This window comes from Phyllobates terribilis, unplaced genomic scaffold, assembly GCF_046119375.1.
Source record: "Phyllobates terribilis strain yellow unplaced genomic scaffold, ASM4611937v1 Scaffold_11__3_contigs__length_659146591, whole genome shotgun sequence".
NCBI lineage: Eukaryota > Metazoa > Chordata > Amphibia > Anura > Dendrobatidae > Phyllobates > Phyllobates terribilis.
In genome coordinates, this window is record NW_027362771.1 from 348,659,507 (window position 1) to 348,685,174 (window position 25,668).

A 25,668-nucleotide genomic window follows, 5' to 3' on the forward strand; every position below is an offset into this window, starting at 1 on the left:
ACAGCGAATTTTAACGGATGAATTGGGCATGAAACGATTTGCAGCTTAATTGGTGCCTCGCAACAATAGTTTCTGATGTGTTTTTTTTTCCCAAGAAGGGAATAAAATTTCATAGTAGCTCGTTGTTCATGTGAATCAGCCATCACAAAATAAGTGAAAGAATAACTCAGAAGGGCTCCAGGTACAATCACCTTGTGGTGGAACCCCCCCTACTACAAGTGCCCCAACTTTAATAAAACAATTCCTGTTACTTTAGGGTACCCTCTTGTGGCTATATCTCCACTGTGGGGAGATAAGTGTATCCGAATTCATTTAGCTAGTGATAAAAATTAGGTAAAGAATTGAAAAGGAAATAAATGTCGATCACTGGAGGTCACACTGCTGGGGCCCCCATGATCAAGAGATTTTCCAATGCCCTGTTCTTCTTTACTTCTGTGAATGGCATGATCAATAGTCGCCCCAGTGATGAGACCACCAGTGATCAGACATTCATCACATATCTTATGAATAGGTGTTAAATATATTTAGTGGTAAAATCCCTTTAAACTCAAATGGAGCTGTATAAATGTATTTACAGCAAACTCTCACTAACCAATAGCTGTAGGTAACTGCGGTTATAGATTCGACTCGTATACATAGTATTAGTAGTTCATAGTTATTCATAGTATTAATATACAGTAAAAAGAGTTAATAGAACATAACTGTTGGCAAAACAATGTATCGAGTAATTATGTCAAGGGCCACTAGGTGACACTAAAAACCCATGTGGAATGCATATGAAGGATCTGCACTTTTTTTTAACTTGAGAGGGTTTTCTGGTTTTGGTAAACCCCTCTTCCCCAGCTGTAGTTTGTTTACAAAATCAATAAACTGTGCTTTAGTCACCTTTCCTGGGGCTTGCAGTGAAAATCCGTCTCTGCTCCCTGTGTCTTTTATTGTCTGCGGCGCTGACGTCACTTTGACAGTACTGCAAACAGTAACTGAGCTCAGCGGCTCTGACCCAGTGAATGACACAAGTCGTTCAGAGCTGCTGAGCTGTCAACTTCACATCAGTGCTGCAGACAATAACAAACACCGGGAGCAGTGGCAGAGAGTTGGTCCTGGATCCACGAAGGGTGGAGTAAAACACAGTGCAGTCAGGGTACAGAATGAATTACTTCTAAATCCATCAGTGAAATCATTCTAAGGCTTCATTCAGACATCCGTGTCGCACGTACGTGTTGTATCCATTTTATTCATGGAGTTGAAAGGTGCCCAGGGCACTAGACATGGGTGAGCTGCTGCTTCTCCACACTCTGGCACCCCACAAATAAACAGTGTCCCAGTCCATCAATGATGTGCTGTGTACAACGCAGTGTACTCACTTTTACCCACTTTAGGCATCCACGTCCTTTGGTCCAGGATCAGCCGCACACACATCGGCGGACATACGGTTCGTTATAACAAATGTAACTTTACTGCACAGTTCAGATACAACAATCTTTAACACACAGTATCGACCAGAGCACCCTCCAGTTCCAGTTTCATCAATACAGCACATTTTAATCCTCTGTTTACATTCAGCTCGGACTATCCCTATGCTTTATCCTACTGTCAACCCCAGGGATTTCCTATCCGGCCCAACAGAACTCCCAAGATCCGATACGTTTCCCTCACGCGTTTCCCATTCCGGCTTCCTTTGTATGGAATGGAAAAAGGCACACTTCCCAGTGCCTAGTTTGAGCCATATTCCCCGGACGTTACAGGAATGTTGGCAGGAAATTCGGTATGACCTCATGCTGTCAGAAAGATAGTTGCTCCATGTACCTCCAGCCCACTGTCACTTCAACCTGAACTTGACACGAACCTCACATACTAACACTGTCTGATTGTCTGACTAAAACCAGGAAATGCTTCCCCTTTTTGCTTGACCTTTTTCCCTCCCATGCTGGGCTGGTCCCAAACATTTAACTGTATCTATTCCTGCAGTCTGTTGCTGGGACGATCTAACCTTTCACCTACATTCCAGCACACAGCTTGCATTACTTTCTGACATTAACACTGTACTAACACACTAATAGGCCCACCACTGCCTATCTTAATCTATCTGTAACTACACTGGGTCCTAAAGTTCCTATCTATCGCTACAAAAATACTTTTATCCTATTCTTTCCCTGAACCTGAACTGAATGTACAGAGTTACTTAGGCATTACCAATATAGTACCCACACAGCAGCATTAGAGCTTATAACATTCTATGCATTTCACATTTTATATTACACTGCAATGAAACCACATTTCACAGTACACACTTTACAATTGTCTTCAGGGGCAGGTACAGGACAGTCTGAACCTTATAGATACAGCATGTACTCATTATAATCTGTGGTGCTGTTCATATTTTCCGTGTTTTTCATGGACTGTGTATCAGTGCAAAACACACATAGATATATCTATTTTTTTTCTGGCAGCATGGATGATAAGGGTCAATTCAAGTCTATGGGTCTGTGAAAAACACGTACAGTACACAGAGGCATCTATGTGCTGTCCGTGTTTAACATTGCAAAGTATAGGAGAAGCTTTGTAATTTATTTATTTCTTTATCCATCCATGAAAAACACTAATGACAACTGATAGTATAAATGAACACACTGATAACGCAGTGGTGCAAAACACTGATGACACCGGTATTAATTTTTCACGTATGTGTTTAAAGGGAATCTGTCAAATTATTTGAGTGTAATATGCTTATAGTATCCTGAAATAGGGTTTGGGCAACCCTTTCAGGATATGCAATTTTTATTTCTCTACGTGGCTCCCTTGTGTTGCTGTAAGCGCCGGACAAATTTATTGTCTCGCGCCGGCAAGTCAAGCATATGTAAGTACCTAATGCATATTCACCCCTTCACGCACCCATAATCCTGCCCATGCATTTGCTGGTCTAGGTGATTGGCCAAGCATGTAAATGCTTAATTCATATTCACCCCTTCCCCCGCCCATAATCCCACCCACCCCTAAGCTGGTGTCATTGAGTCACACTGCCTTATGCTGAAGGATCACATTGAAATCCTCTGAGTGGTCATCTGCTTTCCTGACCTGAGAGTGACAGCTGCATTGAAATACACACTGTCACTCAGGTCAGGAGAGCAGACGGCAAGTAGGAAGATTGCAGTGCATTCAGCGGTCTGAATCAGTGACACCGGGAGGTGTGGGTGGGATTATGGGTGGAGAAAGAGGTGACTATACATTATGCATTTATACGCTTGGCCAATCACCGAGACCGGTGGGCGGGATTAGGGGTGGGAGAAAGGGGTGAATTTGCATTAAGTATTTGCATATGCTATCTCCGGTGCAAGACAATAAATTTGTCCAGCGCTTACAGCAACACAAAGGGGCCACATACAGTAATAAAAGTTAAATATCATAAAAGGGCTGCCCGAGCCCTATTTCAGGATACTATTAGGATACTACACCCAAATCACCTGACAGATTCCTTTCACTTAAAGGCAGTTGTCTTTTTCTGAGCTCCTCTCTGCTGATTTTTGACCACAGGCCACATGAAAGTTGAGCTGACTGATGTGATACCTGCTGGAATTGGAGATTCTGTCGCTACTTTATGCTCCCCTCTGCATAAATCAGATGGCAGATTTCCTTTACAAAAGTCAAATATAACACGTTGTATTATAGGTACTTCCACAGCAAACTGCACATGACTTATACTAAAGGAGGATTCCACCTCATTTCATCACAAACTATGACACGCCTAATTTCCATGCAATAGGAGAAATGTCAAATACTGTTTATTTTTTCAAGGGCTTCCGAAGGCTGCACTGATAACACAGAACCGTGTTTTCGGAAGTGGCCTAATAGGCTTGCTATGTGGACTTACAAGTGAGGATGTATTGTACATTACATTGCCTCTATACCACAGTGCTGGACTGCTCGTTGGACTCCGAGGATGCATCCAGACAGGTACGCATATTGATTTCACATGGTGATTTTTCTGTACCGCACTGAAGAGTATGCTCCTTGTATATTCCAATCTGATGATGGTGAAATAATGCCTATAAAATACCAATGTCATTTCAAAAGTGTTTTATTAAACCTTTTATACAAACCAAAGAGGAAGAGGAGGGAGGCATGTATCCCAGGAAGGGCGTGTTGTTGAATCTTTGAATATGTTTGCTGTTTCTAATGTCAGAGCAGTGAATAGTCCAAATAAAGTCTGAGGTGTCAGTGCATAGATGCTTTGCATTGGCCATGATCTGCATTTAGGGATATTAGCGCAAGTCAGATTTTATTACAGGCCAGTTATTCCCTTGATATTGACAATTATGAACGGGAAGGAGCAGAGAACTTGCAGCTTTGTTTCATCCATTCCCTGTCACGTCGGGTAACGCTATTAACCAGCAGATACAGGGTTATTCTGCAATCTAATAGCATTAGAAAGCACAGGTCCCTGGAGTAAATGAACGTTATTCCTCCTCTTCCTGCATGCAACAGCGAAAGCTAAGAGCGACAGCTTTCAATGACATCAATGGGAGAATTTTGTATACAGATTATACTGGCACATAGAAATGCATCTGTACATAGCACTATATTTCTATGTACCTGTATTCTAGCGGAAAAATAAAAAGATTTTTTTCTTTCTATAAAATTACTTAATGAAAAATAATTACAAAAATTAAATTAAAAAAATAATAAACATCACAAATCAGCAAATAACAGACATATTTGGTGTCCCTGTAATCATAATGACCCGCACAACACTGCGATCAGATTATTTTCGGTGATCGCTTAATGGAGTAAAAAAATGACGTGATTGATTTTTTTTTCTCTATTAAACCCAGAGTTTTTTATACTCCTTTTTTCTGTATGTTTTCTGCGTGTGTCCACACCACATGATGCAATAACAATCTTCTCAGATGTTTTGTTGTTTTTTTTTTTAAGCGTTTTCTCAATTATTTGATGCATTTTTAGTGCAAATATGATGCCACATTTTTAATCCTTGTTTAATAACACAGAAAAGCTTTGATTCTGTGCTTAAAAATGCAACTGTGATTTTTATTTTTACATGTGTTTTTTTTAAAGCTCCACATAGAAGCCTATAGAGAAAAAGGTACCCAAACCGAACATTACCATTACAAAAGTGTCTTTAGACTAATCAAGGGCTGGAGATTTCATAAAATCACATCCACTTTGCTTGGATATTTAGTTCATGTTTACATGTAGCATTAATGGTGTGTTTTTTTTGCTGCATTCTTTTTGCACAGAAATTCTGTGTTTAACTGTACAAGGAAAGTGGATGCGATTTCATGTAAACTGCACCAACTGTACATCTAAAGACGCTGCTAAGCTGTGCAGTTTTAGGCTGTGTGCCCACGATGCGGTTTTTAAGCGTTTCCGCAGCGGCAAAAACGCTGCAGAAACGCTTAAAAAACGCTTGGTAGAAGGTCTGCCATGTTCCCCAATGATAATCCGCATGTGCTGTGCACATGCTGCGGAAATTTCTGCTGCGGATTATCATTGCGGAAAAAAACGCAGCACTACCAATTATTTTGCGGAAGTGCTGCGTTTTCGCCACCATTGACTTGCATTGGAACGCATGGATTCCGCATCACTGCATCTGTAGATGCGCATTCCATGCGTTTCAATGTGTGGATGGTACCCGGGTCTGTAGAGGAGGAGACTCTCCTCCGGACCCGGGTACCATAGAACCTGTAAAAAAAGAATAAAATGAAAAATAAATGTTATATTTACCTTCTGATGGCCTCCGGTGTGCTTGTCTTGGCTTGCCGGCAGATCCCGGTGGACTCAAAGACCTGCGCTGACGTCATTTAGTCATGTGACCGGTCAGGCGATGCTGACGTCGGCAGGTCCTTCAGTGTACCGCGAGCTGCCAGCAAGCCGAGACGCATCGAATAAAGACTCCGGGGGCCATCAGAAGGTAAGTATGATATTTAGTTTTTATTTTTTAACATTCTTTCGGTTCACACTATATAAATCCATGCAGGTTGCATGGATTTATATAGTGTGACCAAATTGTCAAGCACTTTCCAAGTGATGCTAAAATCGCTTGGAAAAGCGCTTGATAACCCGAATGCGGAAATGCATGTGAAGAACGCTTCACATCCGCATGTCCCTGGCAGGAAAAACACATGTACAATCCGCATGTACAATCCGCATGCGTTTTTTCTACCAGGGAGATGCAGAAACGCTCAGGAAAAATCCGGAGCATTTCTGCATCGTGGGCACTTAGCCTTAGTGGTTTTTTTTCTCTAGAGGCTTTTATGTGGAGCCTAAAAAAACGCATGTAAAAAAACTGCAGTTACTTTTTTTTAAAATCAAAGCTTTTTTGTACTATAAAAAAACACTTAAAAAATGTGACTTCACATCTGCACCAAAAATATATCAAATAAGGGAGAAAAGTCACAAAATGCAGCAGAAGTGCAATAATCAGAGAAGAATATTATTGTATAGTTTGGTGCAGACACCTGCAGAAAACAAAAAACACAGTATTTATGCAACATGTGAACACAGCTTTATAGACACCGGAAGGTGAGAGATTCACGACCTCCTGTCCAAGTGCCAGATACCACTGACCTGGTTGCTGGACCAGAAACCCATGAATCAATCCACTCATCTCTAATACTAAACATCCCAGATATAGCGGGATTTGGGTCTACCCCTGGAGTTTTGGGCATCTGCTGAATGTCCCTCACTGAGTGTGTGGCGCCGCTGAGGGTTCAGTCGCCACAGGGGTACTGCACCTCAGACCGAGGTGTGATATCCCCTCTCCATGGTAAGGAAGGAGCACCTCTCAGGACTCAGCCATCCATCCAACACTACACCTCTCCCACCTAGGGGGGGGCTTATATGCACCAGGGTGCTGCCCCAGCCGGGATAAGAGGAGATGGGGGGAACCAAAATATAGGGGAACCATGTAGTGGGTGAGGGTGGAGGACGCACTTTAGGTTACACCACAAAATTCATTCTTAATAAACGGCCATCTTAGGCTTATGGTCTTTGATTGTGATCTTCATCACTGAACGTGGCTTTCTGTGTGAACCTGCAGCTGATTGAGGATACACGGTCCTCGTCCTCTGGCCTTGAGGCGAGGAGTGGGCTAGAGTTAACGGCTGTCTCTACCCGGTCAAGGTCCCTACCTAAGAAGGCCTGGAGGGGAGCAGAGGAGACTAGCTCCACCGGCAAAAGGATCCCAGGGGGATGCAGACGGAGCAGCATACGCCACCTGTCCTCACTATTCTGGCCTAGTCAGAGGGACTCCTGCTGCAAAAGGGGTACCGGCCCCCGATATCTGACTCTGTCACTTTAAGTCTTAGTCAGAGAAGCCCGGAGGCTCAGAGGATCCCACCAGGTAACGGACGGAGCGGAGTCGCAACCCGTACCCTTGTTCTGTGCATAGTCCAGAGGGAGACCCAGCCTTGTAACACGCACCACATACGGACAGGAGAGGACCTAGTGGGAAAGTCTAGGAACACTCTGGTGCAAAGGGGTCCTGATTGTTGCACCCGAACTACCCGGAGTGTGCTGAACCCCTTCCTGGTGGCCGCAGCCCGCCGTGAGGAGCAAGGAGAAGCCTTGCAGCTGACACCAAACAACGTGAGTAAAGCTTGGAAGACTGCATCCATTGCCTCCGGTCCCTTATTTCAGCGCGACACCACACCGCACCACTCACTACGACTCCCCCTGATTCCGTCTCTTCTGCCCTGAGGCCCTGCTCCGCCTGTGGGGAGTAGTACCATCTGCTGCTGCCCTGACATCTCGCCTCAGAGGACTGAATGCAGCGCTGGTGGAGGATCACCAGAAACCACAGGTGGCGTAGTCATTTAATCCACTCGATTACCACCGTCCCTCCTAGCCCTTATTTTTAATGTGACGACCCTGGGCACGGAACGGGTCCAGGCCAAGACTGCTACCCCCAACACCTGACCTGGCTCCGAGTACCCCCATCTCTCAGGGTGGGCTAGCGAGCAGCGAAGTAGTGCGTCACAAGTGAAACTATAAACCCCTTAAAAATATAACTTTATTGAATAATGTTAAAAAACACCAAAAAAATCCTGTGCAGAAATATGTAGATAAAAAATAGATATTCTGTCTAGTATGCCTAAAGATTACTGATGGATATCATATACATATCCTACAAGAAAATATATAGCTGTATCACAGGCAAAATCCAAATACCTGCAAGTCCCTAGCAAAACAACTAGGGCTGATACTGCTTAGGCGCTGAGGTTGGCACCCTGGATAAACAAAATGGCACCCCCACTCAACGGTGGCTCTCCCTAGCCCACCCTGTTCAAGTTATATATTAAATGCTAGAAATAAATTAGATACAGGAGCATGCATAAAGGACACATACATTTTACTGTCTGGGAGTCCACTGTGGTTAGAAAAATTATATAGATGACTTATCATTAGTTGTATGTGCCTCTAGTTGTCCATGCCTGGACACGTTTCGCCATGCTGTTGGTTCATCAGGAAGCTTGATATGACACAATAGACAAATAGGATTCACAGGTCTATTTGACCTGTGAATCCTATCTACAAACGAGTGTCCCTCACTGCCACCGCCTCTCTGACATCTCCTCCTGCCAGGATAGAAAAAAATGGTAAATGGGTGTGGCTAGGGGCATCATCAAAATATGCCATGGCGCGCTACATGCACCGCATGATTTGTCCCTCTTTCTAGTCTTCAAAAGTTGTGCGGTATGGTTGATCACCCTTGGATACAAAAGGATCATGCTTTTAAATTTCTTCTTCCCTTTTCCTTCTCTCCCCGACGTCATCTGTGGGGAAAAGTCGGGAGGCCCTGGTCCTTTAATCCTAAGGTTTAGCCTAAGGTTTTGCCTACTTTAACCCCTTAAGGATTCAGCCAATTTTTGTTTTTGCATTTTCATTTGTTCCTCCCCTTTTTCAAAGAACCATAACTTTTTTTAATTTTTCCATAAACATATGAGGGCTTGTTGCTTGCAGGACAAGTTGTTGTCTTACCATATAGTGTATGGAATAAATATCTTCAAGCGCCGTGAAACAGTGAATGCAGTTCAGCCATTTTTGGGGGGTTTGATTTTTACTCAGTTAATTGAGGCATCATTATTCTTCAGGTCAGTATGATTATGGCGAAACCAAAGATGTATTATTTTTTTATTTTACTATTTTAGTGTGAGGGCTTGGTTTTTCTTTTGTGTGGCGAGCTGGCAATTTTATTGATACATCACACCCTTCTCAGTTAATGCGGGAAACCACATACAAAGAAATACAACTGATAAATTTATTTTATAAATATTATTATTATCAATGGTCTTATGAATTTCTGTGGTTTTAACCACAAACTTGCAGCATGAAAATAAAAATTTTTAGCCCCACGTTTGTAAAAACTATTGCATTTGAGCCAGGATACACAACCATGTTTCTTTTTTATTAGACTAGGAGACAACTGCTTAATGTAGGAGCTTTTTGAGTAGTAAAACCGCATCCATTCTGAATGAAGCCATGCAGTTTTTCATTCTGTAAAAACATGGAAAATGTATCTCTGTTTCTGTTACGTGTGTGTCAGATGTGACAGACAGTCGCCCTGCTGTTGGTTGCAGGAGATCTCTTCGTTTGGCATTACAGACACCTTCTTAGATCTGTTTCACTATAGATCCCAGTGGCTACCTACCTCTTGCTAATCAACACCGTGGCCTGGGTGCTTAAATACTTTGTCTGCAATAGGGAGGCACCGGTGATATTCACATGTTCCCTTGTGAAAGCTTGGAGCAAGTGCAGTCTGCTTACTTCTGCTCTGGAGCAAAGAGGACATGTGTGTTATCTCTCTGAAGTCGACTCAAGCTAAGTTATTTTCACCTGTGTCTGCTTACCGTGCTGTCTTTAATGTTTAGTGGGGACTGACTAGTGCACACCCCCCCCTTCCCTAGCCAGGGCCAAGCACTAGGGAAATACAGGGGTAGGTTCCTGTGCGGCGGTGAAGAACCAATATATGGATGGTAGGGGAGACAGGGTGATTTCAGATCAGCCTAAGAGTTCTTCACTCCCCCCTTTTCCATAGAGTCTGGGCTCCCTTCCCTCTTCCCTTTGTGTTGCACTTAGTCTTTCCTACACAGTGCGTGACAGTTTCCTCACATTGATATAAACTCTAATGATTGCGGTTTCTTCGTGCCCTGGTTCATATCTTTGTATAGAGTCTGTTTGCTGCTTCGAGTCCCCATCTGTAGTGTTTATTATAATTGACAACTGCTAGATTGTTTTTTTAATTGGGATGCTGATGTTCCACATCTGAGACAGATATTGGACCCGATTCAACAAAACCGATGTTGTGATGAGGAGACATGCTTGAGTCAGATGCTCCTGATTTATGTAGACGAGTACATCTCTTTATGACTCAGGAGCGTTGGACGAGTAGCGTACATCATTGTATACATCTCACTGCAAATCCTACTCCAGTCACTGCTGGGGTAAGATTTGTGGCTTAATGAACACCGCCACTTGTCATGAATTTCATGAGCAGCAGTTGCCATGCCCCTTCCTGACCCAACCCTGCCCACTTTGGCGAAAACACCAAGACAAAGCCAAAAGTCGCAAAAGTTTAGTGCAGCTCAAGTTGCGCCAACATTTTATTATTATGCGTAAAAGCTTTGATGAATCAGGCCCATTGAAGTATAGAATAAAGTTATTTTAGTTTTGTATTTCTGAACTACGCTGTGTCACAGACAATGCAAAATACGTAAGTACAGTCCCTGGTCCCTTTAAATGATCACGCAGTTACTAACAGCTCTATCATGCATCTAGGGTTGCACATATGTCTGGAATCCCAAAATGAAAACTCTGCTGGTTTTTTGAGTCTGGTTACCTCTGCCTCGTTTATTCTGTAGTCAGAAGAGCCCCAAAAAGAGGAAAAGTAGGAAGGAAAGTTTCCATAATAACTATGTAGCATCCAGGCATTATGGTGGTCTTTTAACATGGTACCATGGAATACATTTGAATGACTGAGGAAAGTTGTACCAGTTCTCTTAAGCAAAGTTAATTTTCCAATATGCAGTATATGCTGACACTATAATTCATACAATAATTGTCTATCTACATAAAATGCATTCATTCTTTTTTTTTAATTAGGAGCTGTATGTGCCCTAAGAAAAAAATTTTCAGCCAGTCAGTTCTGGGATGATTGCAGAAAATACAACGTAACAGCAATCCAATATATTGGGGAGATACTTCGATATCTATGTAACACTCCTAAGGTAGGTAAAGTCTGGCTAAGTACTTTAAAAGCCATTCCTAATCGTTTAAATTTCTTACACTCTACATAGCCATCTTTTTAATACCTGCACATGTGTTTTAATTGTTTGAATTGTGTGTGAATGTGAAACTTTGGGTAGGAACATCCATTATTTTATCATTACGTTATCATTCTCGGTTTTCTAGAAAGACAACGACAAGGATCACAGTGTACGGTTCGCTTTGGGCAATGGTGTGAGACCTGAGGTTTTGAAACAGTTCAATGATCGTTTCGGTAAAATTAGAGTAATGGAAGTTTATGGGGCAACGGAAGGCAATGTGTTCTTTTTCAACTACTCCAAGAAAGAATGTGCAATAGGCAGATACAACTGCTTCCTAAAGGTAAGACCTGGCAATATTTTATCTTATTTAGTTTTAAAATGTGAAAATATTGGAGAAACTCTACCATTAGTGTTGAGCGAGCATGCTCGACACTGCTCGGTACTTGCCCGAGCATCACGCTCAACATTTCCGGGTTACTCGGGCGGGAGCTCGGGTCTCTGCCCTGCATGTTTGGCGCTCTCTACAGAGCCAATGAACATGCAGGGATTGCCAGCCAGTCACTGTAATGCCACAGCCATGTTGTTTGTGGGCATTACAGTGATTGACTGGCCGCACAGCGTCACCTCCAGTTTTTCAAACCGGGCGCCGCCATCTTGGACACAGTCACTCCGAATCAGACAGTGTAGGGACAGCGCTGCTGAGTTAGGGAGAGATATATCCTGCAAAATAGTTAGTGTTGGGTCTGTAAAGGCTGCCAGATCAAACAAACAGTCCTTCTCAGGACTAATATCCATCCCAGATATCAGGCAGGCAGGCAGGCAGGCAAGTTGTATAGGAGACGCAGTGGTTATACCAGCAAACGCTGCATTACAGTCCTGTGTGCTCCTGTTGCTGAAATTGCTGGACTTAGCTCCAGGTCTCGGGGGCCAGGAAAAATCCTTTTTTTTTCATCTAAATCCTCTTTTTTTTTCCTCCTTCACACTGTACAAATACCCGTCTTATTAACCTTTTGGTGTCCCCCCCCCCACCAAAAAAAAAAGTGTGTCTCTGATTTTTCAGACACAAATATATCTGTTGAAAATAGTCTGGTGTAGGCCAGAGAAATAGAAGTATGGCCAGCAGCACACAGGGGGAGCGAGGCAGAGTACCCCAACAGGCAGGAAGAAGCAGTGTGGTGGCCACACATAGAAGGCGGGCAACCATTCCCCGTTACACCAACACGAGGGACGTTGCCAGTACAACCGGTAGGTCTTCCAGAGTCTGGAATTTTTTTAAAGACTCTGCTGATAACCCCAAAAAGGCCATTTGTACCACCTGCCATGCCATCATCAGCAGGGGTGACAAAACTACCAGCCTGACCACCACCAACATGATCAGGCACATGGCAGCAAAGCACCCGACTTAGTGGGGCGAACCCCAGGGTCCACGACCAGTGTCAGCGGGTGTCACCACTGCTTCTTCCACTGTTGTGCCTGCAATAGAACCCCCTGTTGTGTGTGTAAGGCAATCCCATGTCCATACTGCATGCAAAGATGCCCCCTCCTCTCAATCTTCACTTGTTATGGCAGTTTCTCAAGAAACAGCATCAACGTCCACGTCCCACTGCAGTGTTCAATTGTCCATATCCCAGACCTTTGAACGAAAGCGGAAATTCGCAGCTAACGCCTCACAGGCCACAGTCCTAAATTCGCACATTTCACGACTACTTGCGTTGGAAATGCTGCCTTTTAGGCTGGTAGAGACGGAATCCTTCCGCAACCTTATGGCGGTGGCCATCCCTCGGTACTCTGTCCCCAGCCAACACTATTTTGCCCGGTGTGCCATCCCCGCACTACACGAGCACGTGTCCCAAAACATCTGCCGTGCCCTCAGCAACGCAGTTGCTGGGAGAGTCCACCTGACAACGGACACATGGACAAGTGCTTGTGGCCAGGGACGGTACATCTCCCTGACTGCACACTGGGTAAACATAATGGAAGCCGGGACCCAGTCGGACCTTGGGACGGAACACATCCTCCCCACACTGAGGATTGCGGGCCCTATGTCAGTCAGAGTTGCCCCCACAATGTACAGCTCCTGAGCATCATCCTTCTCCTCCTCCTCCTCATGTTCAGCCTCCATCTCAGATATCACCACATCAGTTACAAGCTGGAAGCACTGCAGCACTGCTTCCGCCAAGCGGCAACAGGCTGTGCTGAAACTCCTAAGCTTAGGTGAGAAACCTCACACTGCTTGTGAGTTGTGGACACCTGTGAAAGAGCAGGCAGATCTGTGGCTGAGACCGCTGAACCTACATCCAGGCATGGTCGTGTGTGACAATGGCCGTAACCCGGTGGCGGCTCTGAGGCGAGGCGAGATCACACACGTACCATGCCTGGCTCATGTGCATAACCTCGTGGTTCAGCGGTTTCTTAAATCGTACCCCAAGTTGCCAGATCTGCACGTCAAAGTACGCCGCCTGGCAGCTCATTTTCCAAGTCGGCTACAGCTTCCCTTGCTGTGTTGCAGCAGCGTTTGCAGCTTCCGTCACACCGACTGGTGTGTGATGTCACCACACGGTGGAACTCTGCCCTCCACATGTTGCAAAGGATTTGTGAGCAGAAGAGAGCAGTTGTGGAGTACTAGCTGTAACAAGGCTGTCGATATTCAGGTCAGACTCCACACATAAGACCTCAGGAGTGGACCTGGATGTCTGACATCTGTACCGTCTTGACAAACTTTGAGGAGTCCACCCAGATGGTGAGTGGCGATGATGCCATCAATAGCGTCAGCAATCCACTTGTCTGTCTTTTGCAACGCTCTCTGCAGAGAATTAAAGAGGAGGCATTGCAGCCAGAGTATGATGAGATGGATCAAGAAGCCATAGCGGTCGATTACACACAGCCCAGCCTCATCTCATCCCAACGTGCATTGGGGGACAATGAGGGAGAGGAGGAGGAGGAGGAGGAAGAACAGGAGTTTGTATCATGCGCTGTAGAAGGTAGTACCTGTACAACTGTCATACCTTCGGTTCAGTGTGGGTGGCCTGAGGACAGGAGGGAGGAGGAGGAGGAGAGCATGGTCAGTCGTCATCTTGGTGAGGACACGGAAGTCTTGCCCGTTACTAGTCTGGCACGCATGGCTGACTTTATGTTACGCTGCCTTAACCGTGACTCTTTCTTTGTCAAAATGTTGGGTGACAGTCATTACTGGTTGGTGACACTTTTAGACCCCCGCTACAAGGAGAACTTTCACTCTCTTATTCCTGAGGTGGAGAGGTCTACAAAAATGAGGCAGTACCAGAAGGCCCTTGCTGTTAAAAAAATTCCCATCTGAACACGCTAGCGGCAGAGGTCACAGTTCGTTGACCAACCAAGGCGTACAAGCGAGAGGCAACTCCAATCCAGCAGAGGCAGGGGAACACTGTCAACATTCCGGGACAGTTTTCTGAGACCCGCCCAGCTTACAGGCCCTGAGGCGTGGGGTACTCTCACAAGGAGTGGAAAGTTTCAAAAGATGGTGAGGGAGTACCTTGCCGACCGTACCAGCATCCTCCGTGATTCCTCTGTGCCTTTTAATTATTGGGTATCCAAGCTGAACACTTGGAATGAACTCGCTCTGTACGCCTTGGAGGTCCTGGCCTGCCCTGCCGCTAGTGTGTTATCGGAGCGTGTTTTTAGCGCCGCTGGGGGAATTATAACTGATAAGCGCACTCGCCTGTCAACTGACAATGCTGACAAGCTGACCCTTATCAAAATGAAAAAGGGCTGGATTAGGCCAGACTTCTCATCACCACCAAATGACAGCAGAGTAACATAAAGTCAAATCCACTGTGTTTTTTCGGGAGGTGTATTCACATACACCGCTTCACACCCACACATGGGTATACGCTTCCTCATTTCGGCTGTTATATGCTCTTCTCCTTATCCTCAGCCTCCACCACCACTATACCACCAGGGTGACCGCGGTCCGTGTTGCCATTATTGAAAGTTACTCCGTCCTTATTTTTGTCAGCTTTTGCTTGGAAGGCATAAGCAAAGACTGTGGGAGACCCGCTCCCCAATAATGGGAATAATATTTTTAAGATGCTGTACTGTATGGCTCTTGTAAGGGGCATTGCAAGTTCCTCCGTCCTAATTTTTGGCAGCTTTTGCTTGGAAGGCATAAGCAAATACTATGGGAGACCCACTCCCCAATCATGGGAATAATGTTTGTAATATGCTGTACTGCATGGCTCTTGTAAGGGGCATTGCAAGTTCCTCCGTCCTAATTTTTGGCAGCTTTTGCTTGGAAGGCATAAGCAAATACTATGGGAGATCCACTCCCCAATCATGGGAATAAAGTTTGTAATATGCTGTACTGCATGGCTCTTGTAAGGGGCATTGCAAGTTCCTCCGTCCTAATTTTTGGCAGCTTTTGCTTGGAAGGCATAAGCAAATACTATGGGAGACACACTCCCCAAAAATGGGAATAATGTTTTTAAGATGCTGTACTGTATGGCTCTTGTAAGGGGCATTAAAAGCGTCTTGTTAAGCTACTGGGACCTCCACGTCTCTTCAGAGGGGCATTAAAAGCGTCCTGTTAAGCTACTGTGACCTCCACCACTTTTCCGAGGGGCATTAAAAGCGTCTTTGTAAGCTACTGTGACCTCCACGTCTCTTCTGAGGGTCATTAAAAGCGTCTTGTTAAGCTACTGGGACCTCCATGTCTCTTCTGAGGGGCATTAAAAGCGTCTTGTTAAGCTACTGTGACCTCCACCACTTTTCCGAGGGGCATTAAAAGCGTCTTGTTAAGCTACTGGGACCTCCACGTCTCTTCTGAGGGGCATTAAAAGCGTCTTGTTAAGCTACTGGGACCTCCATGTCTCTTCTGAGGGGCATTAAAAGCGTCTTGCTAAGCTACTGTGACCTCCACCACTTTTCCGAGGGGCATTAAAAGCGTCTTGTTAAGCTACTGGGGCCTCCACGTCTCTACTGAGGGGCATTAAAAGCATCTTGTTAAGCTACTGGGACCTCCATGTCTCTTCTGAGGGGCATTAAAAGCGTCTTGTTAAGCTACTGGGACCTCCACGTCTCTTCTGAGGGGCATTAAAAGCGTCTTGTTAAGCTACTGGGACCTCCAAGTCTCTTCTGAGGGGCATTAAAAGCGTCTTGTTAAGCTGCTGTGACCTCCACCACTTTTCCGAGGGGCATTAAAAGCATCTTGTTAAGCTACTGGGACCTCCACGTCTCTTCTGAGGGGCATTAAAAGCGTCTTGTTAAGCTACTGTGACCTCCACCACTTTTCCGAGTGGCATTAAAAGCGTCTTGTTAAGCTACTGGGACCTCCACGTCTCTTCTGAGGGGCATTAAAAGCGTCTTGTTAAGCTACTGGGACCTCCACCAGTTTTTTGAGGGGCATTAAAACCGTCTTGTTAAGCTAATGTGACCTCCACCACTTTTCCGAGGGGCATTAAAAGCGTCTTGTTATGCTACTGGGACCTCCACGTCTCTTCTGATGGGCATTAAAAGCGTCTTGTTAAGCTACTGGGACCTTCACGTCTCTTCTGAGGGGCATTAAAAGCGTCTTGTTAAGCTACTGGGACCTCAACGTCTCTTCTGAGGGGCATTAAAAGCGTCTTGTTAAGCTACTGGGTCCTCCATGTCTCTTCTGAGGGGCATTAAAAGCGTCTTGTTAAGCTACTGTGACCTCCACCACTTTTCCGAGGGGCATTAAAAGCGTCTTGTTAAGCTACTGGGACCTCCACGTCTCTTCTGAGGGGCATTAAAAGCGTCTTGTTAAGCTACTGGGACCTCCATGTCTCTTCTGAGGGGCATTAAAAGCTTCTTGCTAAGCTACTGTGACCTCCACCACTTTTCCGAGGGGCATTAAAAGCGTCTTGTTAAGCTACTGGGACCTCCACGTCTCTACTGAGGGGCATTATAAGCATCTTGTTAAGCTACTGGGACCTCCATGTCTCTTCTGAGGGGCATTAAAAGCATCTTGTTAAGCTACTGGGACCTCCACGTCTCTTCTGAGGGGCATTAAAAGCGTCTTGTTAAGCTACTGGGACCTCCAAGTCTCTTCTGAGGGGCATTAAAAGCGTCTTGTTAAGCTACTGTGACCAACACCACTTTTCCGAGGGGCATTAAAAGCGTCTTGTTAAGCTACTGGGACCTCCACGTCTCTTCTGAGGGGCATTAAAAGCGTCTTGTTAAGCTACTGGGACCTCCAAGTCTCTTCTGAGGGGCATTAAAGGCGTCTTGTTAAGCTACTGTGACCTCCACCACTTTTCCGAGGGGCATTAAAAGCGTCTTGTTAAGCTACTGGGACCTCCACGTCTCTTTTGAGGGGCATTAAAAGCGTCTTGTCAAGCTACTGGGACCTCCATGTCTCTTCTGAGGGGCATTAAAAGCGTCTTGCTAAGCTACTGGGACCTCCACCACTTTTCCGAGGGGCATTAAAAGCGCCTTGTTAAGCTACTGTGACCTCCACCACTTTTCCGAGGGGCATTAAAACCATCTTGTTAAGCTACTGGGACCTCCACGTCTCTTCCAAGGGGCATTCAAACCGTCTTGTTAAGCTACTGGGACCTCCACGTCTTTTCCGAGGGGCATTAAAACCATCTTGTTAAGCCACTCTGAACTCCACAGCTCTTCCAAGGGGCATTGAAATGTTGTTTTTAATTACCTCTAACCTCCACGACTCTTCCAACGGGCATTGCATTTCCTCCTAATTTTAGTCAGCTTTTGCTTTTCAACGAAAAGGCGAAAACTAAGGGAGACCCCCTCCCCAATAATGGATAGAAGGTTTTTAGTATGCTGTAATCCACGTCTGTTTCAAGGGGCATTGCAGTTCCTCATAATTTTTGGAAAGCCTTCCATTCACTGCTTAGGCCAACAGTGTACAGGAGACCCAGTTGCTATAAATGGAAAAAACGGTTTCGTTAAGGCCCTCTGACCTCCATGTAATTTCCAAGGGGCATTGGAGTGCCTCAAAATTTTTGGTAGGCATTGCACTCACTGTATGCCCTATAACTGTGTAGCCGAACCGCTCATTTTGTTACAGAAACATATCCTACAAGACATATCTGGTTGACTGGCCTGATATTGATGTGAATGGTCCCTGTTCCTCCTGCTCTTTCTCCTTTGCCACTACCTCATCCATCATTTATCACCTGAAGCTTTGTTTTAACGGGAGTCATAGAACTGGGATAGTAGCAGGAAAACATCCAGCAATCCTCGGAGGAGGTAGGATATGCGCCAAAACGCTGACCACCTCAGGCCTAGCCGCTACTACATACATGCTCTTGCATTCCAAGAAAACAAAGCAGATGCTAACTTGTATCATCATCATCATGCTCCTCACCTTGGCACTCTCAACTCCCCTGATGGAGAAGCCAGGACCCACCGGAGGAGTCTGGTTCTCTGGTGGGTTCGTCCAATGCTGCCCTAAAACAGGCCGGGCTAAGAAAAGTATGTGGGGGGATGTTCCAAGGAGAAATAGGGGCGGCTGGGGACCGTTTATGGACACCCGGACGCCCCCTGGCGGCTGGGGACCGAGAGTGGACACCCGGCCGCCAGGCGGCTGGGGACTGAGTATGGATTCCAGGCCGCCAACGCAGCCATGACGTGGTGGCCAGATTCTGCCTTCACATGCCTAAAAGGTCCAATTTCAAGTGCAAGCAAGCAAGCAGTATGGTATTGCAGTCTGGGGGTGGGTGGGTGGCAGGCTGCACACTTACGCTTGCATTCCAAGAAAACAAAGCAGATGCTAACTTGTATCATCATCATCATCATGCTCCTCACCTTGGCACTCTCAACTCCCCTGATGGAGAAGCCAGGGCCCACCGGAGGAGTCTGGTTCTCTGGTGGGCTCGTCCAATGCTGCCCTAAAGCAGGCCGGGCTAAGAAAAGTGTGGGGGAAGTTTGAAGGATAAATAGGGGCGGCTGGGGACCGTTTATGGACACCGGCCGCCCCCAGGCGGCTGGGGACTGTGTGTGGACACCCGGCCGCGGGGCGGCTGGGGACCGAGTATGGACACCCAGCCACCCCCTTGCAGCTGGGGACCGAGCGTGGAGACCCAGCCGCCGAGCGGCTGGGGACTGCGTATGGATACCTCGCTGCCGAAGCAGCCATGAGGTAGTGGCCAGCTTCGGCCTCCTGCAAACTAAAAGGCCCCATTTCAAGTGCAAGCAAGCTAGCGGTATGGTATTGCAGCCTGGGGGTGGGTGGCAGGTTGCACACTTACGCTTGCATTCCAATAAAACAAAGCAGATACTTACTTCTATCATCATCATCATGCTCCTCACCTTGGCACTCTCAACTCCCCTGATGGAGAAGCCAGGGCCCACCGCCAACGCAGCCATGACATGGTGGCCAGATTCCGCCTCCACATGCCTTAAAGGCCCAATTTCAAGTGCAAGCAAGCAGTATGTTATTGCAGCCTGGGGGTGGGTGGGTGGTTGGCTGCATATTTGCGCTTGCATTGCAAGGAATTGGGGAGGTACAAATGAACAGTGCCCTGGGACAAGAAATTGCACGGGGATAGTTGCAAGTCTGCATCTTCTGATGCGGAAAGGATGACTTCTGAAGGGCACACTTTTAGGCAGTGACCTGGGTGTCAGAGATGCTTCCAGGGGTCTTCCCCATGCTGTTCCCATGTCTTTTCAGCACTGTATGCATGTGTCACATAGCACATGGCCAGATAAGATTGTAAAATGTTAAAATTACATTTCCCAGTGAATGCATTTGTCACAGTTGAAAGCAATACAAAAGTGCAAAAACGCATAAAAAATGCTACTTGTGAACATAGCCCAAGGTGTGGAGGAGTATTTTTTTTTTTTGGTTATTTATTTTACCTTATACACAAGTCTTTACCCTGGAAAGGAACTTCCTTAACATATTTCACAGGAAAGCAGTTTCAGTTTAGTTTTTGAACGTTTTATTGTGAGCCCTTAAAAGTGGCTTAATATCTATGACCACGTTGTTGACAGCAGTGACCTGGGGGTCATAATTGCTTCCTGGGGCAATCCCCATGCTGTCCCCATGTCATTTGAGCACTGTCACTATCGTTTTGGGCACTTGTTAGGCTTTTAAAAGACTGCCGGGGGTGCCGCCGCAAAAATGCTCGGGTCTCCCATAGACTAACATTTGGCTCGTTGCTCGGGTCGAGCACTCGAGTATCACGGCGAGCTCGGCCCGAGCTTCGAGCACCCGAGCATTTTAGTGCTCGCTCAACACTATCTACCACCAATCTTAACCCCTTTACCCCCGAAGGTGGTTTGCACGTTAATGACGAGGCCAATTTTTACAATTCTGACCAGTCTCACTTTATGAAGTAATAATTCTGGAACACTTCAATGGATCCCACTGATTCTGAGATTTTTTTTTCGTGACATATTGTACTTTATGATAGTGATATGACTTGCATTTATTTGTGGAAAAATTGGAAATTTGGTGAAAATATTGAAAATTTTGCAATTTTCAAAGTTTGAATTTTCATGGCCTTAAATCAGAGAGATATGTCACACAAAATAGTTAATAAATAACATTTCCCACATGTCTAATTTACATCAGCACAATTTTGGAACCAAAATATTTTTTGTTAGGAAGTTATAAAGGTTAAAAGTTGACCAGTGATTTCCCATTTTTCCAACAAAATTTACAAAACCATTTTTTTAGGGACCACATTACATTTGAAGTGACTTTGAGGGGCCTTTATGACAGAAAATATGATAGAAAATACCCAAAAGTGACACCATTCTAAAAACTGCACCCCTCAAAACCACATTTGACTTTTTGGCTGTGTGCCCACGATGCATTTTTTAAGCGTTTCCGCAGCGGCAAAAACGCTGCAGAAACGCTTAAAAAACACATGGTAGAAGGCCTGCCATGTTCCCCAATGATAATCCGCATGTGCTGTGCACATGCTGCGGAAATTTCCGCTGCGGGTTATCATTGCGGAAAAAAACGCAGCACTACCAATTATTTTGCGGAAGTGCTGCATTTTCGCCGCCATTGACTTGCATTAGAACGCGTGCATTCCGCTTCACTAGATAAGGACATGCAGAATGCACGCGTTCTAATATGCGGATGGTACCCAGGTCTAGAGGAGAGGAGACTCTCCTCCGGACCCGGGTACCATAGAAAACTGTGAAAAAAAGAATAAAATAAAAAAATAAAGATTATATTTACCTTCTGGCGGCCCCCACTCTCCTTGTCTTCACTTGCCGACAGCTAGCGATGGACTGAAGGACCTGCGCTGACGTCATAGTCATGTGACGGGTCACGCGACGCTGACGTCGGCAGGTCCTTCAGTGTACCGCTGCCGGCAAGGGAGAACGGAGGGAATCAAGACACCGGGGGCCATCAGAGGGTAAGCATATATTTATTTTTTTATTTTTTACCATTCTTTTCGGTCACAGTATATAAATCCATGCTGTTTGGATGGATTTATATAGTGTGACCAAGTTGACAAGCACTTTCCAAGTGATGCTAAAATCGCTTGGAAAGCGCTTGTCAACCCGCATGTGGAAATGCAAGTGAAGAACGCTTCACTTCCGCATGTCCCTGGCAGGAAAACGCATGTACAATCCGCATGCGTTTTTTTTGTGCCAGGGAGATGCAGAAATGCTCAGGAAAAAATCCTGAGCATTTCTGCATCGTGGGCACATAGCCTTTGAATGTAAAATTTGCTTGAATAATTAGCTGACGTGTGGTGAGCACTTTGAACCTCCAGATGCCTCACAGAAGTTTATAAAATTGAGCCGTAAAAATAAAAAAATAAAACTTTTTCCACAAAAATAATCTTTTAGCCCCAAATGTTTTATTTTTACAAGGTTAAGAGGAGAAAATGGACCCCAAAAATTGTTGTGCAATTTCTCCTGAGTATGCCAATACCCCATTTGTGGGGGAAAAAAAACACTGTTTTGGTGCATGGCAGGGTTCAGAATGGAAGGAGCACTGTGTGACTTTTTGAGCGCAAAATTGGCTGGAATCAAGAGAGGACGTCATGTCGCGTTTGGAGAGCCCCTAATGTGCCAAATAGAAAAACATGTGGGGATTGCTCGTGTACGGCAGGCAATTCCCACATGTTTTTTTGGCTGTATAACAGCCGCGAAACATGCGGGGCAGGGACCTCAAGCATGTAACTCGAGCACCTGTGAAACTCTGTGCATACCTGAGCCCCCGATGCAAACTCAAGTAGTGAGCACTTGCGCTCAACACTAGTCGCCTTATAATCATCAATTTTTTTATTTTTACTTTTGAAAAAATTACAACCCTAATCCTAACCATAAACCTAGTGCTAACCCTAACACAACCCTAACCATAACACAACCCTAACACAATCTTAACCCTAACACAACCCAAACCCTAATCCTAAACCTAATCCTAACCCTAACACATCTCATGGAATCCATTCATTATAATGAGGCAGCAGAGTTACTCTGGACTCCGTTTGGCCTCTGTTTAGCAGTGTATTTTTTTTTCAGATGTTCACAAAACTGGCATATGGCACTTTTATGCACGCCTAATAAAAAGATGGACACCATTGGTTCACAGGACAGACAGCGTCCACTGTGCCTCCATCTGCCTCATTACAGGGAATCTTCCGCCGGGGGTTCAGTCTGAATCACGTATTTCAGAGATTTACACGGAGACCCCGGTTTAAGCGCTCAGCGCAGAGCGCAGGATAAATGTGCGCTGAACCTTACTGCGATCTTTGGGAGGCAGAATGAAAAAATCGGCAGCAGGTGAAGAATTGTTTTTATTTATTTTTTACGCTGTTCCTCATGCAGTGTAAGTGATTAGACACCTTTATTCTTCGGGTCGGTGCGATTACAGCGATACCAAATTTATATCGTGTTTTTATGTTTACCAGCTGTCACACACTAAAAACCCTTTTGTTTTTGCATCGCCATATTTCGGCTGACAGAGTCATGGAAAGGCTTGCTTTTTGCGGGACAAGTTGACGTTTCTATTGGTACCATTTTCGGGCACGTGACTTTTTTGATCGCTTTCTATTCCGATTTTTGGGAGACAGAATAAACAAAAAACAACAATTCAGGAATTGTTTTTTTGTTTTTTTTATGACGTTCCGTGTGTGGTAAAATTGATATGGTAGCTTTATTCTTCGGGTCAGTACATTTACAGCGATACCACATTTATATAGTTTTTTTATGTTTTGGAGCTTTTTCACTATTTCATAAAGAATTTTTTTGCATCGATTTATTCTGAGAGCTATAGGTTTTTTATTTTTCGGCTGATGAAGCTCTATGGCAGCTTGTTTTTTGCAGGACAAGATGACATTTTCAGCGGTACCGTTTTTATTTACATTTGCCTTTTGGATCGCATTTTATTCCACTTTTTGTTTGGAGGTATGATGATAAAACACTGTTTTTTGCTTAGTTTTTTTGTTTTTTTTTACCGTGTTCTCTAAAGGGGTGAACTAATGGGACAGTTTTATAGGTCAGGTCATTCCAGATGCGGCAATACCAAATATGTGTACTTTTATTGTTTGTTTTTTTCTCATATATATATATTTTTTATATATATTTTTACAACTTTTTTTTCACTTTTTTTACTTAGTCACACTATGATACTTTCACTTTCTGCAGTCTGATCGCAGTTATAATATATAACAGTGCAGGATAACTGCTATACATTATAACCTGTCAGCCCTGCAGACACAAGTTACTTTGATCATGCACTGCACATGATCAAAGTAACTTGCTGGCGCCTGGTGACCCTTATGTCATCATGACGACATTGGGTCACCAAGGCAACAATCGGGACCCTGCGCTGACTGAGCCGGGTCTACGATCCAAGAGAGGGACTTCTGTCTAAATGCTGACACCGGCAGCACCAGTGTGCGGGCTTGATCGCCTGTGCGTAATAATGCGTCCCTGGTCAATAAAGCCAGGGCACAGGTACGTGTTATTACGCACAATGTCAGAAATTGGTTAAAGGGAGTCTGTCAGCGCAGAATGACAGTTAAAACCAAGTGGAGGTGCTCAGTGCTTCACGGCGGGGCTGAACATTTATATACACCTTCCCACTTAGTTTCCCTCTATCTCCTCCCTTCTCTAGCCCTGTGAAGCCAGAGTTGTCAATCACTGAAGAGAGATGTGCAGATAAAGGGACAACAAGCGGGTAGGAAGGTTCATTTAATTAATTGGCCCCGCCATGAAGCTCCAATCGTCAGGGCTTAGTTTGAACAGTCATTCTGTGCTGACAAGAATCCCTTAACCCCTTAAGCCCCGGAGCATTTTCCGTTTTTGCATTTTCGTTTTTGCTCCCCTTGTTCCCAGAGCCATAGCGTTTTTATTTTTTGGTCAATATGGCCATGTGAGGGCTTATTTTTTGCGGGACGAGTTGTACTTTTCAACGCCATTACTAGTTTTATCATATCCTGTACGGGAAAACAGGAAAAAAATTCCAAGTGCGGTAAAATTGCAAAAAAAGTGCAATACCCCAGTTGTTTTTTATTTATTTTTTTTACCATGTTCACTGAATGCTAAAACTGACCTGCCCTTCTTATTCTACAGGTCATTACGAGTTCATAGACACCAAACATGTATAGGTTCTTTTATATTTAAGTGGTGAAAAAAAATTCCAAAATTTGGTAAAAAAAAAAATAAAAAAATAGCGCCATTTTCTAAGACCCGTAGCGTCTCCATTTTTCGTGATCTGGGGCTGGTTGATGGCTTATTTTTTGCGTGCCAGGCTGACGTTTTTATTGATAACATTTGGGGTAGATCCGATGTTTTGATCGCCCGTTATTGCATTTTATTGCAATTTTGCGGCGACCAAAAAACGTAATTCTGGCGTTTAGAATTTTTTTCTCGCTACGCCGTTTACCGATCGGAATAATTCTTTTTTTATTTTGATAGATCGGGCGATTCTGAACGCGGCGATACCAAATATGTGTATGTGGGTTTTTTTTTTATATATTTTATTTTGAATGGGGCGAAAGGGGGGTGATTTAAACTTTTATATTTTTTTATTTTTTTTTCTATTTTTAAAAACTTTTTTTTTTTACTTTTTGCATGCTTCTATAGTCTCCATAGGAGACTAGAAGCAGCAACTGTCCGATCGCCTCTGCTACATACAGGGGACCAGCAGATCCCCTGCATGCAGCAGAAATGGTCCTGTGCTATGAGCGCCGACCACTAGGTGGCGCTCATAGCGACAAGATCATGACAACCACAGGCGTCTGCTGCAGACCCTGGGTTGTCATGCACGCCCATCGGCGACCCGCGATCACGTGACGGGGTCGCCGGTGGGCGGGGCTTATGACGCGCTACCCGGAAGCGCGCGTTAAATGCTGCTGTCGGAGATTGACAGCAGCATTTAACTGGTTAACAGCCGCGGGTGGATCGCGATTCCACCCGCGGCTGTTGCGGGCACATGTCAGCTGTAAGAATC

At 44.9% G+C, this 25,668-nt stretch overlaps 1 protein-coding gene across 3 annotated transcripts in view; it reads left to right on the forward strand.

Moving 5' to 3' along the window:
* Nucleotides 1-25,668, forward strand: part of LOC141166305 (long-chain fatty acid transport protein 2-like) — a 228,447-nt gene that overhangs the window by 53,050 nt on the left and 149,729 nt on the right. For all 3 annotated transcript variants that reach the window (XM_073652865.1, XM_073652867.1, XM_073652864.1), the window contains exons 4-6: nt 3,793-3,951; nt 11,116-11,240; nt 11,425-11,619. In XM_073652865.1, coding sequence (XP_073508966.1) covers nt 3,793-3,951; nt 11,116-11,240; nt 11,425-11,619 — 479 coding nt within the window. The remainder of the gene's footprint in view (nt 1-3,792; nt 3,952-11,115; nt 11,241-11,424; nt 11,620-25,668) is intronic.